Source organism: Phyllostomus hastatus, unplaced genomic scaffold, assembly GCF_019186645.2.
Source record: "Phyllostomus hastatus isolate PE091 unplaced genomic scaffold, TTU_PhHast_1.1 phas_scaffold_46, whole genome shotgun sequence".
NCBI lineage: Eukaryota > Metazoa > Chordata > Mammalia > Chiroptera > Phyllostomidae > Phyllostomus > Phyllostomus hastatus.
The window spans coordinates 19726684-19742011 of NW_025334032.1; the positions used below are offsets into that span (position 1 = coordinate 19726684).

Consider the following 15328-nt stretch of genomic DNA (forward strand, 5'->3'; position numbering starts at 1 on the left):
AGTTTTTTAAAATTACTAATTCAATCACTTTATTTGTTATAGGTCTATTGAGAATTTACACAGGGGTTAGCAAAAGTAGGTTTACAGTTGTAATACAAATAAACAATGTGTAATTAATAAATAATATAAGAATAAACTGTTCCGTGTACTCACAACTGTACGCCTACTTTTGCCCACCCTGTATTTCTTCTTGAGTTAGTTTTAGTAGTTTCTATCTATCCAGAAATTTGTTCATGTCACACAGGTGATCTAATTTGTTAACATACAATTGTTGATGGTATTCACTTAGAGTCCTTTTCATTTTTATAAGGTAATAGTAAAGTGCTCTCTTTCATTACTAATGTTAGTAATTCGAATCTTTTTTTCATGAGCAGGTTAGCTAGACATCTGCCAATGTTGTTGGTCTTTTCAAAGAATAAATTTGGGGGTTCATTAAAATGTTTATTGTTTTTCAAATTTTTAGTTTCTTTCTGCTCTACATTATTTCTTTCCTTCTGCTTTCTTTGGGTTTAGTTTGCTCCATTTTTGCTTCTCATACTGAAAAGTTAGCTTGTATAGCTTGTTAGCTTGTTAGCTTATATAGCTAAACTTTCAGTATGAGAAAAGAAGAATGTTAAGATATTCCTTTATAATACAGGCATTATCAGCAACAAATCTGCCACTTAGCACTGCTTTAGCTGCATCTTATACATTTTATGTTGTGTTTTTGTTTTCATTTATCTCAAAGTATTTCTTAATTTTCCTTGTGAATTTCATCTTTGATCCCTAGGTGATTTAGAAATGTGTTTATTTCCATGAATTTCATTCTGCCAATGATTTCTAATTTCATTTCATTTTGTTTTGATCATTGAATATATTTGGTATATTTTCACACCTTTGCAATTTATTAAAACTTGTTTTATGTCCTATCCTGGAGAATAATCCATTTGTACTGGAAAAGAGCACACACTCTGCTGTTACTGGCTGGTGTGTGCTACAGATGTCTCTGTGAGATCGAGCTGATTTACAGTGTTATTCACACCTTCTACTATGTTGTTGATATTCCGGTAGTTATTCTAAACATAACTGGAAGTGAGCTATTGAAGTCTCAAACTATTATTGTTGAATTGTTTATTTCTCCCTTCAACTCACAAAAGTTCTGACTGTGGGATCTGGTGGACGCCAGGCTCCTGGTCACAGAGCTACCGTGACTGTGGCTATTGGGTTTCAGCATCACTATGGGACTGGAGGGGGATGGTGGGTAACAGGGAAAGCTACAACACCACAAGGCTTATATTCTTATGGAAATTCAGCTCTTCGGGGTTTCTTTTCCTTCAATAAACACCCTTTAGATTGTTGCAAGCCTCAGGTTAATTTCCAGTCTGACCAGTGCAAGGAATAAAGATAACCAAGACACATGACTTTCTATGGGTCAAAGATGCCCAACAACTTCTTGAATAGCTTATTAATTGAGGCTGTTTATACCTGCCACTTAGTATCCTTCTCTGACTCACTGGTGATTTTTCTTGGTAAGGGTTAGGAACAAAAGAACAGAAAGTCAGATTAGTCCATTTTGTGTCTTACTGACATATATGTTTAAATGCTCCCTGAATTTTTATATCACTTTTATCAGAGTAAAACTAAAATGAAGTAGTCTTTGTCATGAACAAACACTCCTTATGATAGTTGGATTGTTTTCTGCTGATGTACCAAACTGCATTAGTTATTATGAAATGCTATTATTCAAACTAACACTATTCACTGAACAGGGCTAACTCTAACCATTGACTTTGCACTTCAATGACTTGTAAGTAACACAGAGAAGCTCACACACTGTCAGGGTTCTGTCCATTCTCTGCCCAAACAGGTCCATGACTTGGGGGCAGGAGGCCTGCTCTGATGTAAATGCTGGCCAAGGCAGCGCTTTCAGAGCACCTTCCTCTATTCTGAGTTCCTTCCTGCTAACAGAGCGTGCAGGTTTGAAAAGGCCTTCCCGTGCATCGGGAGGCACAGAGACCATCCCTTAAAGTCATTGCAGCATTTGTACTCAATTCTCAGATGCTCAGTGAAAATGAACCTCTGAATCATTACCTTTAAAATCAAACCTAAAAAGGTAATACATAAAATGGAAAATCCACAAGAAGAATTTTATTTGAAATCACAAAATACTAGTCAGGCCCAAGTCTTCAATATTTAGCCAAGTAAAGTACCATCTTTAATGAGTGAAAATATTAAAAAGTAAAAAACAAAACAAAATAAAAAAAACAACAACATAGACTGGGAGTTGGCATCCCCAGACAGATTTAAAACTATTCTCCAAAATAATCATATTGCCATTTTCAATAAAGAAGAAAGAGCTGTTTTCTCCATGTGTTTTCTCTTAAAGATACATTAAATGTCTTTTAGAGAGAAGCCCTTTGATGAATTCATCACTTCTGAAAAACTTAACTCAAGATGTTTTTAACATGTTCCCATTTCGAATGTCAAGTGAAAGGATCATCCTCAACCATACCCTACCACGTCTGCAGAAGGAATAGAAGGCTTTGTGGACTACAGGCCGGAGTCTGGAAAAGACCAATTCCATAAATTTCTGTAATGACCAGACAGGAAATATTTTAGGTTTCACAGGCCACGAGGTCCCTGTTACAACTATCAGCACTGTCATTTTAGCACGAACGTGTAACCAAAGAAGTGTGGCTCATTCCGACAGAACTTTACTTGCTTGACTTTGCCTGTGGGTCGTACTTAACAGAGCCCTGGTCTGAGGGAAAACTGGAAGGAAGGGGCACTGTTCTTAAGGACAACATCATGGGCAAGCATGCACGCAGAAGAGGCATCCTGATGTACTCTGCGCCTTAACTGCAGGTTTTTCCTTTGTAGAAGTCAGGGCACCCTTCCCCACCCCAGCAGACAAGCAGCTCCCAGCTCTAGCGGTGACAATGAGAGCAAAGTGAGAGTCACCTAGAAATCATACAAGCTACCATCCAAAATCCAGTGAGCCCAGGTCTCTGCTCTGAGCAGGCCTTCCCTGATGGCTGGGGAATGGAGGAACCTTCTGCAGAGCTGCAGTCAAACCCTACCCTAACCTCAGTCCTCAGGGAGACTGCTAATAGGCCAGCTGTCCAGTATTCACCAGGAAAGCAGGCCACAGCATATATTCTGATCTAGAGGTTAAAGAATTAGGCAAAATGATCTGACAATTTCTCATGTTTAATAGTATCAAGTCCAGAAGCCTTATGGAAAAGATGCTCTGGGAGAAACTAAAAGCTCTCATGATCCATTAGTAAAATCTGACTCCTTCAATCATGGGATATTAAAAACACAGCAGGCATTCTCTCCCACATGACAATGCCACCTCCTCCAACATGTTACAGTAAATGGTGAAAAGGCACACTACTGATCTGGTAATTAAGTTCTGAAGCTCTGCTGAAGCTCCAATTTTTCTTTTGAAGGCTTCCCTAACAAGCTGAGTAGTGTTATGCTGCCCTCAGGTGTCCACATTTTTATATGCAGAATTAGCAGGTAAAGCAGGATGCTTGTAAATTTCCAAACTGGAAGCTATAGCTGTTAGTACTCTTTCATAGACCCCAATCAGAGCTGATGTAAGTTAAAAGTACAATCTTTGGGGATATCTGAAATATTACTGGGATTTTTCCTGCCACTTGAATAACACATTACCATTGAAAAAAGAACCAGAACTGGTATCAAGAAAAATATGGCAACTGAAAATAATACTGCGATACAGTGGTTCTCAAAGTATGGTTCAGGGATCCTGTTTAGGGTGTCCATGAGGTCAAGCTTATTCTTATAATGATACTAAAGACATTTTTCTCTCTCACACACACAAGTTAAAGTGAAGTTTTCTAGAAGCTACATAACTTGGGCTGTATTGTAAAAAGAAATGCAGAAGCAGAAAATCTAAATAAAAGAAATTTGTAAAAAATTTTAAATGGCATCTTCTTCATTAAATTTTTTGTTCTTATAATTATTGTTCACAAAAAATGTTATTCACTTAATGGATTTATTAAATGCTATTTAAAATATTAAGTTATTAATTTAATAACTATTTAAAATCTTATCTATTTTAGTTTCTAATATGATAAATATTTTTAAAATGTTAAACAAAGCTTTTTGGGGTCCTCAAAAAATTTTAAGAGTGGAAAGGAACGCTGATATCATGAAGTTTGAGAGCATGGTGGCAGCAGATTCTATCACTACTTCACAGACGGTATTTCCTGTGAAATTCGGGAAGATAAAGGAAAAGACTCCGACCTCATTATCAAATTACAGACTGACTAAACTCTACTTACTGTATTTTCGGACTATAAGATGGACCCCCGCCCCGAAATTTGGGAGGAATAATGGTTGTTAACACTGCTGTTGAGTTCTGTTCACATTGATATTGGTGAAATATTATGTTATTTATGTTATTAAATATTTTACCACATTTTTGGTTTCAAAATTTTTTTTCCTATTTTCCTCCTCTAAAACCTAGGTGTGTCTTATGGCCTCAAAAATACAGTATTTTTTTACTGAATGTATTGGGGTGATATTGGTTAATAAAATTACACAGGTTTTAGGTGTACAATTCTACAGTACTTCATCTATATATTGTATTGTGTGTTTACCACCTCAAGTCAAATCACCATTTATCTGTTTTATTTTCTATCTTCCTCCAACCCCTTTCCCTATGACAATTACCATATTGTCTGGGTCCACGAGTCTTTTTTTTCTTTGCTTAATCCCCTCACCCTTCTTACCCAGGCTCCAAATACCTCCCCTCAGAAAGTTGTCAGTCTGCTCTCTGTATCATAAGTCTGCCTCCACTTTGTTAGTTTATTTTGTCCACATCCAAGTGAAATTGTCTTTCTCTGACTGGCTCACTTCACTTAGCATAATGTTCTCCAGGTCTATCCCTGCTGTTGCAAATGGTTAAGATTTTCTTATTTTTTTTTATGGCTCAGTAGCATTCCGCTGAGTAAATACACCACAGCTTTTTTATCCACTTATCTACTGATGGGTACTTGGTCTGCTTTCAAATCTTGGCTATTGTAAATAATGCTGCAGTGAGCATAGAAGTGCACATATTATTTCAAATTAATTTCAGGTTTCTTTGGATAAATTCCCATAAGTGGAATTGTTGGGTCATAAGGCTGTTCCATTTTTAATTTCTGAAGTAACTCCATACTGGTTTCCACAGTGGCTACACCGATCTGCATTCCCACCAACATTGCAAAAGGGTTCTCTTTTCTCCTCATCCTTGCCAGCACTTGTTTGCTGATTTACTGATGATAGCTGTTCAGGCATGAGTGAGATGATATCTCATTGTGGTTTTAATTTCTGCTTCTCTGATGATTAGTGACAATGGGCATCTCTTCATACATCTATTTGGCCATCTGTATATCATCTTTGGAGAAGTATTCAGATTCCTATTTAAAAGCATTTTCACAGTGATGGTTAGGTTCTCAGCTTAGATTCTTAATTGAATCTTTTTGGATGTTGAGTTTTTAAGTTTCTTATATATTTTGGATACTAACCCCTATCAGATGTGTCATGATTATGTTCTCCTATTCAGTGGGTTGTCTTTTCATTTTGTTGAGAGATTCCTTTATTGTGCAAAAACTTTCTATTTTGACGTAGACACATTTTTCTTTTGTTTACTTTGCCTGAGGCAATATTTCAGGAAAAAATATTTCTTTGAGAAATATCCGAGATTTTACTGCCTATGTGTTTGAGTCAACATTTAAGTCTTTAATACATTTTGAACTAAACTCTACTTGTAACCTGACTGCCTTAGAAGAACAGGCATTAAATTAAGCAATGGAATTAGAGGCTAAAGGTTTCAATCATCTTCTTCATCCTCCCTCCCTCCCCAAAACGTTTGAAGAATGAAAGGAGAGAAAAACTAACTTAATGGAGTTTCACCTGCTCTCCTTTAGCTCCTCCTACTAATTAGCTGTGCACATGCAAAACATCTATAATGGTCAGAAGGAGACGGGACATACTGACTGATAATGTATACATTAGATATTCCCAACGAGCACCATTGACTCAGCTGATAAAAGCTATCAGTGTTGTGTTTTCCATCACATATAAATCTATTCTAAGAAAAGCGGAACTACCAAAAAAAAGTAAAGAAAGAAAGAGCTAGAGAGAGAAGGGAGAGAGAGAGAGGGAGGTACACGGGGAGGGAGGGATGGAGTAAAGGAGGAAGAGAAAAAGGAAAAAAGTCTTTTATTTGGAGGCATCACAGAAGCCAGAAAAATCCACCAATGCATGAAGAATCATGCTTAAATAAAGATTCCTATTTAAAATCGAGGTAGTTGCCAATTTGATAGTACATTGTAAAGCTGATTTTTAAATTGAAAAATTTGAAACCGTAACATTTTTCTATAAAAGCATTTTCACAGTGATGGTTAGGTTCTCAGGCTATCCCACAAATGCTCATTCTGGCGATAGAAATAGTAACAGTAAACTGAAGCCCATGCTTCCCTAGGAAACCCTTAGCAACTCTGAGATCTAGATCTGATGCTTCCGTCAACTTTCATTATATCTGAGAAGCTCCAAGGGCCGAGAGCCTGGAGGAAGTCCCGCTGGCTGGGGAGTCCCAATCGGGTGAGAAGAAAGACTTGGCACCAAGGAGATGGAAACGAGGACTCCAAGGGAAGGACACGGTGCTGGCTGAATGAAAATTAAGACCAAGGCTGGAATCGACAACAGGGTAAAGCCCAGAGAGAAAAAGAAATGAATCCCAGGGAAGACTTTAATGGCAGAGGGTGTCAAGGAGGTGGGCTAGCACTGATAGGATGAGGGGTCCACAGAGAAGACAGCTCTGCAGGAGGACAAGGTGTGGTGGTGGGGCGGGGTGGGGGAAGCAGGCAGGCAAAATGCATTTAAGGCAGCTGCCAGTTACAATAACGATAATCACAGATACAGAGATTTCCTGAGGATATTAATTACTTATCAACCTCATGGAGGTTTGTGGTACTTTTGAGGGTGGAACTATAAAATATGAAAAGCAAAAGGATGAAAATTATTTAATAACAGTTCTAATACTCATTTTCCACTTCTGATAATAAACCAGATATTTTACCCATTACTTAAAATTCTAGGCTCCTAGAGAGACAACCTAAGAATAAAAAACTCACAATTATCAAAGCACTTTACAGATTTAAAATAATGAATTCCTATGACCTATCTCAAACTGAACTACGCATATCTTTTAACATTGTTCTGTTACAAAACCTACAAAAAAAAGTCATTCCTTGACTTCCCCTCTCCCCCTGCCACAGGAATGAGGTACTAGCCTTTGTTTTACCCTTTTTCCAACCTATAACCCAACTCACAAAAAGCGCCAGTGAGGTCCTGCCTCCTACATTAAATTCCGAACACTGAGTTTAATAAACACAGAACATTGAGCCTCTCGGAGCATCCCCAAGCTAAAGCATCTGCAGGACACCCGGCCTCAGGCCAAGAGAGCTGCCACTCCAGGAAAACCACACCCCCACCCCCTTACACCCATTAAACAGGGTGGGCTGGCTCCTGCCAATACAGAAAAGCAGAGTCTTCAGGTAGAAGAGCTACTCAAAGTTCCAAGCCACAGTATTAAAAGGTAGATTTTGTCACAAATCTTGATTAAAAACAATGTCCTGGCTACTGCGTCTATCACAGCCTGACCTTGGGCAGCTACTGTCTTATGGGTATCTTTCAACTTTCACTTGTGAAACTGGCCAACTGACTGTGTGCCCGCCTACCCCACTCTTCAGTGCAACCCGGTTCTGTCCGCAAAACTTCCTCCCTCCTCCTCAGTGAGAAATTCCTCCCGATAGCCTGTCTTCAGCCTCCGCAGTAATCCTGCTGGGAAGGCTGGAGCGAAGGACAGAGAGCTAGCTAGTTGTAGGCAAGAGTGAGTATGTCTGAAGATTAATCCAGAAAAGGATAGGTTGGAATTTATTCTAACATGACAGATCCTTTTGTTTATATCATTTCTAATAAAATACAAATAGAAGATGTTTAACCCTTTCTTTATTGACACTTCAAACAAAATTCAATATAATTTAGTCTTATCGTAGCAAGGGAGAAACAAACTTTAGAGTTAGTCTGAATAGAAATTTACCTGTGTATGCAAGCTTAATTTACATATATATTTCACAATGAAGAAGCATTTAAAAAAAAAGAGAATACTTACCAAATTAGGCATGTGGCCACAATTATAAAATATTTATGAAAATAAACCACTTGCAGACAAGTAAAGGCAAGTCAAGACTATTGCTAAGATGATGCTAAATCATTCATATTTTTCAAAAATTGGTACTAAAGGAAATTGCCATTCTTAGTTCTGATGTGATAATTATAACAGCTAAATGAATTTCTCCCCAAAATATTGTATACACTTCAGATTGTTTTTTTCCTAGCCTTCTTAGTGAGGTTTAACTCTGCTCCAATGTATAATGAAAATCTCTCTGTAGTGCTTTTCCACCACAGCACCTCAGTTACCTGCTACCGTTTCTTCAGTTAAACTTGACCGTGGAGGTCAGCCTGGCCAACACTACCAGAAATGAGATTTGACTTCCATGAGCATGACTCATTCATTTCTGATCCTTACCCAAATGGCAGAGAACTTGGAATGGAGTAGACACACTCTAAGTATTTGTTGACTGAGAGAATAAATTAGAAAAAGAAAGGCACAAAGGCATTCACCATGTAATGCTATTAGACTTATTAGTATACATTCCATCATTTTATTAGTAAGAAAATTAGTAGGAAGACCAAAGGCCGATACTAATGCTTCACTCCTTCGAGTCAATGAAACCCATGTGAAAGATTCTCAAAGAACAGCCCAAAGAAGTTAACCTCCCCAGTTACGTCTCCCCCTCTGAAAGCACGAGGACTGTCTCAGCACTTCTAAGAAGGGTCATGCTGGTGTGTCCCTATGATGACATGATGTAGGGAAGAAAAGCAAAGAGGCTTATTAGTCCAGCCCCCCAAGGATTACTGTGGCATTGGAGTAAGTAATGAGAGATGAGGTGACGGCCTAGGCAGTACAAAACAAGGAGAAAGGCGAACAGGACAGAGGAGAGGAATAATTCACTTTATATTCTGAGTGATTCATTTTCACAGGGGTCATGCTAATGAGTCAGACACTCTAACAATGAACCAGGCATTCATGATGCAAGAGAAGCTACATCCAGAGCAATGAATAGAAACTTACCACCTAGAAGGAAAATTTATTTTTAAAATGAATCCAGGGGAGGAAGATAAGAGAAACACATTTTCATATAGTTAGTTCTTATGATAGCTACTACACATTCAACAGACTTGTAACAATATAAATTATAAATAAGGATTTAAAAACATTAATTAAAACACCTAAACAGATGACCTTAAGTATACAGAACACATTTATGAAAACATAACTGAGAACTAATAATCACCCAAAATAAGATTTTGAAGATGATGCAGAGAAATTTACTTGTTTTATAATTTTCTCCCTCTTATATGTAATTCTGCCACTTTAGCCAATTGTTAATTATGTATGATTGGCACAACTCAAGCTAATATTTAAATGTTCATTTAAATAAATTGTCTCTTATGTTGTAGTTGCCAAAAAGAAGTATGATGCCTCATTTAATCTCCTTTCAATCCCTAAGGAAAGTGGCCTGGAGAGAAAGCCAGAGCACACCCGAGATCCGTGGGTCTGGCCTCACTGTTTATTAGTTACTCAAATACACCTTTATTTCCTGCTATTTTGAGTTATTGTGATTAATAAGACACATGTTTATTTGAAAGTATTATTAAAGCAATTCACTTTTAATAGAACAAATCTCCCAAATCTAGCAACCTCCATAGAATTTCTATTAGATCCTCAACCTTTAAGTAAGAATTGAACTGTTACTGATTTCTTGTCTTCATTACACATTTTCTTGGTCAACAGACACTAAGTGCACAATATTGATATGTAGATGAGACCTCACAATATCTGATGTGGGAAAGTTTCCTCATTCTGGGAATCGCTAATGTGACATGTGGTCAAGCCCAGCAATCCCCGACCTTTTTGGCACCAGGGACCGCTTTCATGGAAGACAATTTTTCCACGGACTCGGGGAGGCGGTGGATGGCTTTATAGCCTGCCACCAGATGCAGCCTAATTGCCACTTGCCATTTAGGGTTTTGATATGAGTCTGCAAGTAATTGACTTATTACGGTCTCTGTGCAGTCAAACCTCTCTGCTAATGATAGCCTGCATTTGCATCTGCTCCCCAGCACTAGCATCACCGCCTCAGCTCCACCTGAGATCATCAGGCTTTAGTTCTCACAAGGAGCATGTGACCCAGGTCCCTCACATACACAGTTCACAGTAGGGTTTGCCCTCCTATGGGAAAATCTAATGACAGCGCTAATCTGACAGGAGGCCGAGCTCCGGTGGTAATGCGAGTGATGGGGAGCGGCTGTAAATACAGACAAAACTTAGATAGCTCACAGGTCCACCGCTCACTTCCTGCTGTGCAGCCCGGTTCCTAACCAGGCCACAGGCCACGGACCACTACTGGTCCGTGGCCTGGGGGCTGGGCACCCCTGGTCAAGCCTACTCAAAATTGTCTCCTTTGGCTGAAAGTTAGTTTGAGAAATTGAGGGGGAAGGAAAGAAAGAAACAGAGCTGCAAGTGTTGTCATAAGACGGCAGAAAGCAGTGAAAACTTGCTTTGCTGGTAACAAGAAAACAGAGGTCAGCACAGTCCACTGACTGGTCACCCCTGTATCAAGTTGGATGAATGTTAGATTCTGATTCTTATTGAAGGCTCGAATGGTCGGAATCCCAGTACTTTCATTTCCACAAGACATATTACTACTCTAACGCCCAGGAATGTCCCTGCAAAGCATTGGGGTATCTACACTTCTAGTCTGTAAAACCTCTGCACATGTTACATACGTCTCCAAGTCACTAACCTGTTCTAAATTCACCTCTTGCAAATTACAAAGGGGAACTTCCTAGTGAAATATTGTGAGGTTTGTGAAGACAGTGTTAAAATTATGATACTATCACTATACACTTTACTTTTCTGGTGATAGAACCCTCCCCCACACCCCAGTCGATCTTAATGGCCTCTCACAGTTCCTTTCTGCCTTTCTTAAAGAGGAGTACCATAGTTTTAAGTAAGGGGATTATATGTCCTTTGGAACAGGGGAACAAATTGGACTAATATTTAAGTTTCAGTTCCTTTAAAGTGATCTTTAAAATTGTAAGGTCAATAATACAGCAAATCAAGGGATGAAGTTGACTCTTTAACTACAGAAACTTGATTTTCTCTTCAAAATAAATGAGCTTAGAACTGTGAAATAATTATTGTGTTATAGGAGTACACATTGATTTATACTGAACTAAAGCATCCTCATTTTTTCTAATATAAAGAGTTTAAATGCTAAATTTTCACATCTATGAAAGGTGAAAGTTTATACATATATTTATAGATTTAAGTTCATCCTATGTTTTAAATAGAAGATGAGAGTAATTATATTATTTTGATATTTCAACCAGTAAAACATCAGGTGAGCTGAGTGCAGAAAGTGTAGAAAGGACTGAGTTCTTAAGACTTACAACTGTTTTTAGTGAAAACATACCCAACAGTTTCAAATATAACTTATATCCTCTCTTCCCATCATAAAACATCAACCCTAATAACAAAATGAAAAACAAAACAAAAAATTAGAGTAAAAGCTCTGCCTCTGCCATCTAGTGGAGAAAGAAGGTAGAGAACACACACACACACACATTACAGATACAAGTCCAGACATGTGGCAATATGGCATTCCCCTAAAATTATGCTCCATGGTAGCATGTGAAGTAAGTAGTTTCTTTTTCCAAAGACTTATGTGTACTTACCTGCCATGAAGAGAATGAGGGGACGGAGGGCAGACAATAAGCATGTGTGAACATAAAAGCAAAGACAAGCCCGAGATACTTCGGGTTTCTGTGGACAGTTCACAACTGCACACTTACATGGCCGTGCAGATCTGTGTTGAGCAGCATCATCGCACAGGTGAGGCAATGCACTCCATCTAAAGAAAGACGGGACAGAGAGCTCTCACTCACTATTTCCTGTTAGACTCCTGCTATCATGAAAATAGCCTACACTAAGAACCTATGAAAGCACATATTGCAGCCAGGCATAGTTCATCCTATTAGTTTGGGGAGGTAGAAATTAGATTAGAATAAATCATTAAAGACCTCAGAGTTGGACTCTGCTGGATAAAGTAAATTATTCCTACCTCTTAGGAGGACAACCTGAGAGTACACATCTACAAACTCTGAAACAATGGCCTTTGACACAGCAAACCTACTTCTAGGGCTTTACACTAAGGAACTAAAAATGTACACAAAATACAAGGATATTCAAAGAAACATTGCTTATAATAGGAAACAAATATGAGCCCCTCAAAACATAACTCTTTTATGTTTAAGTAATTAAAAATGTCATCCAAGTATCATGTAGAGTGGAAAGACATTTCACAATAAGTTATTACATGAAAAGCATATCTGCAGTATGGTTCCTTTTAAGTATAAATATACCTACAATACTGTGCAAGGTAATATTTAAAAAGATTATCATCTCTGGAGAGTGAGACTATAATTTTTATTTTTTTATTTATGCCTCCTCAATTTTTTTTAACACAAGACATGAAAATAATAAATTACTTAATACTGTTACGTTTTTTACTTTTTGGGAGGAAAGTGAATTCGGGAAGAAGCAAAAGTTAAAGAAAGCCACAGTTTGCACCTTCCACAGTTTACTGTCTGGATTCCAGTTCTCTGGCCAAAAATATATAGGCTGGAATAGTTAGCTCCTCTTTCTTGCTGTTCTTTTTTTTAAATGAATCTTGCCATTCAAAAAAAACATTTAGACTGAATGGTCCAAGATACTACGAGTCAGACAAAAGTGGAATACTGAAATTATCTGTGAAAATTAAAAAATTAAATATGCGGGGGAAAAGAGTTGCTTGAACCAGAAGGATTTACACTTATACAGAAACATCACTCCTCTTATTTTATATAAAACAAGAAAAAGCACTGAGTTAAACTTCTCATTTCCAAGCTTCAGAATTAGTTTCCTCCGTACTCTCTCCCTGCAGTTCTCAATCCAAGCACAGCAGCTGCACACTTAGGAAAACCTTATTAATTATGCTAACTGCACAGAAAGGCCTGTCCAATTACTGAACTCAAGAATTAAAGACAGCCTATTTTTCAAAAGTATGCCTTTAAGTATAGTAGATTTCTGTTTTCAATGTCTCTTGGTAGATGCTACTAAATGCCTGAAAGAATATTTATTCCAGCTTCAGTTGATTATCACAAATTCTAAATATGTTTAAAGCAAATTCCTGAAAGTTAAACCCAGCAGCCAACTCTCTGATTTCCTTATCAACAGCTAAGTGAATGCACAAATCCATGTTCTTTATTTCATTCAGACTGTCAGCATCTTGGATTTGAAGAAGGTTCCAGTAAAAACAGCCCTCTTATGTCCCTTGCATTTGCTATCAACATTGACAGTGATTGAGACGGAATAAGTGGCTTAAATACAGTCCAAGCAAGGAATAAGAAAAATAAGTTTCCATCTCACAGATAAGAATATGGCTTTAATAATCAGACAGTTATCGCCTGCAGGACAGAGGGGTGGGGGCACTCACTCCACTCAGAATCGAGAACCGTATTTTTTAGTATGGTTCTCGTACTAAATGGTAATACTAAAACTAAGGGGTCATTACTATTTCTAGGGCATCTAGTCTCAGAGATTTATTCCAGAGTTTGTCTCTTTATGGGAGATTCTCCAATTCTAAGTAAATGTGCTTGACTTCAAACCCTGAAAACTTTGCTTTATTGTGAGAATCGAAATGGAGAAGAAATCACTCTTCATAGGGTATAGCAACAATTAAAGTTGCTTTTCAAAAATAGCCAAAGAACTTATACGCATGACCTATGGACATGAACAAAGGTGTGGGGATTGCCTGAGGGAGTGGGGGGTGCTGGTGGAAGGGGGCAAACAGGGAAAAATTAGGACAACACAACAGCATAATCAATAAAGTATAATTTAAAAATTAAAAAATAAAAATAGTACAATAAGCAAACTCATGGTTCATTAAAATCATAAACCAAAGTCAGTGGTCAGTGTTGTTTTGATGAATATCAAACAAAAGCACCAGACACACCATAAACTCCAGTGAGATTTATATTTCCAAAACTAACCTGAAACTAAGCACACATGCACTTCATCAAGAAATTTAGAGATCAGATGTTCAGGAAAAGAAAATAAGAAAACTGGAATTTCATTTATTACAATCCATTTTGCACATAAAATCTCAGAGCGACAAAGTGTAAACAATGTAAAGAATACTATGGAACTGGAAAATAGAGAAAAATGACTGAAAGGACCATAAAGAATATCGTGCATTGATAAATATGTTTTTTAAAGAAGATTTGATGGCATGAGAAAATGCTCACAATGAAAGGGAAAGACAGTAGGAAACAACTCTCTAATGATGACATTCCAACTTGACATTAAATAAATATTGTCCTAACAGACTACAAAGAAGTAAATCTGATTATTTATAATAGTTATCTCTAGATAGAAATATTTAGATTATTTTAAGTTTCTTTTGTATAATTTTCTATATTTCCCACCAAAACGTAACTTTCATAATGAGGAAAATAACCCTTATTACAAAAAAGAAATTCAAGCCCTGGCTGGTGTGGCTCAGTTGGCTGGAGCATTGTTCTGTAAACTGAAATTCACAGTTCAATTCCTGGTCAGGTCGATGCCTCCTGGGTTGTGGGTTTGGTCCCAGTTGAGATGCATATGAGAGGCAACCAATCCATGTTTCTCTCTCACACTGATGCTTCTCGTTCATGTGCTCTCTCTCCCTCTCCCACCCTCCCCTTCTCTCTAAAATCAGTAAGCGTGTCCTTGTGTGAGGATAAAAAAATCAGGCATTTCCATCAGATTACCTTGTGAAGCAATGGTATCCGGGTTACAATGAAAATATCTACTGGAGAAGTGTATTAAAACTCGCTCTCGTTCTTGAGTTTCTCCCACAAGAGAAAATGCTTTAAAGAAATACCTAAAAAAAAAATGAGGGGGGGAATACAAAAATTTTTAGAAAATGTTACTATACTCTTTATGTATAACAGTTAAAGTTAATTCATATAGACATAATAAATATTTTACACAAAGGAAAATATTCTGCAGTTACTTAAAAAAAAATCACTTACTAGATGGCCATTCAGTATAAATTTGTATTGACATTTAAATTCTCTTGAATGTTCAGGTAAAAGATGACAGGGCTGTTAACACCAAGGAAAG

General features: G+C 37.6%; 1 protein-coding gene across 3 annotated transcripts in view; it reads right to left on the reverse strand.

Annotated features, from left to right (window-relative positions):
* PSD3 (pleckstrin and Sec7 domain containing 3) overlaps nt 1–15328 on the reverse strand; it is a 383494-nt gene that overhangs the window by 201534 nt on the left and 166632 nt on the right. For all 3 annotated transcript variants that reach the window (XM_045821887.1, XM_045821888.1, XM_045821889.1), the window contains 2 exons: nt 14974–15086; nt 11977–12035 (listed from right to left, as the gene is read on the reverse strand). In XM_045821887.1, coding sequence (XP_045677843.1) covers nt 11977–12035; nt 14974–15086 — 172 coding nt within the window. The remainder of the gene's footprint in view (nt 1–11976; nt 12036–14973; nt 15087–15328) is intronic.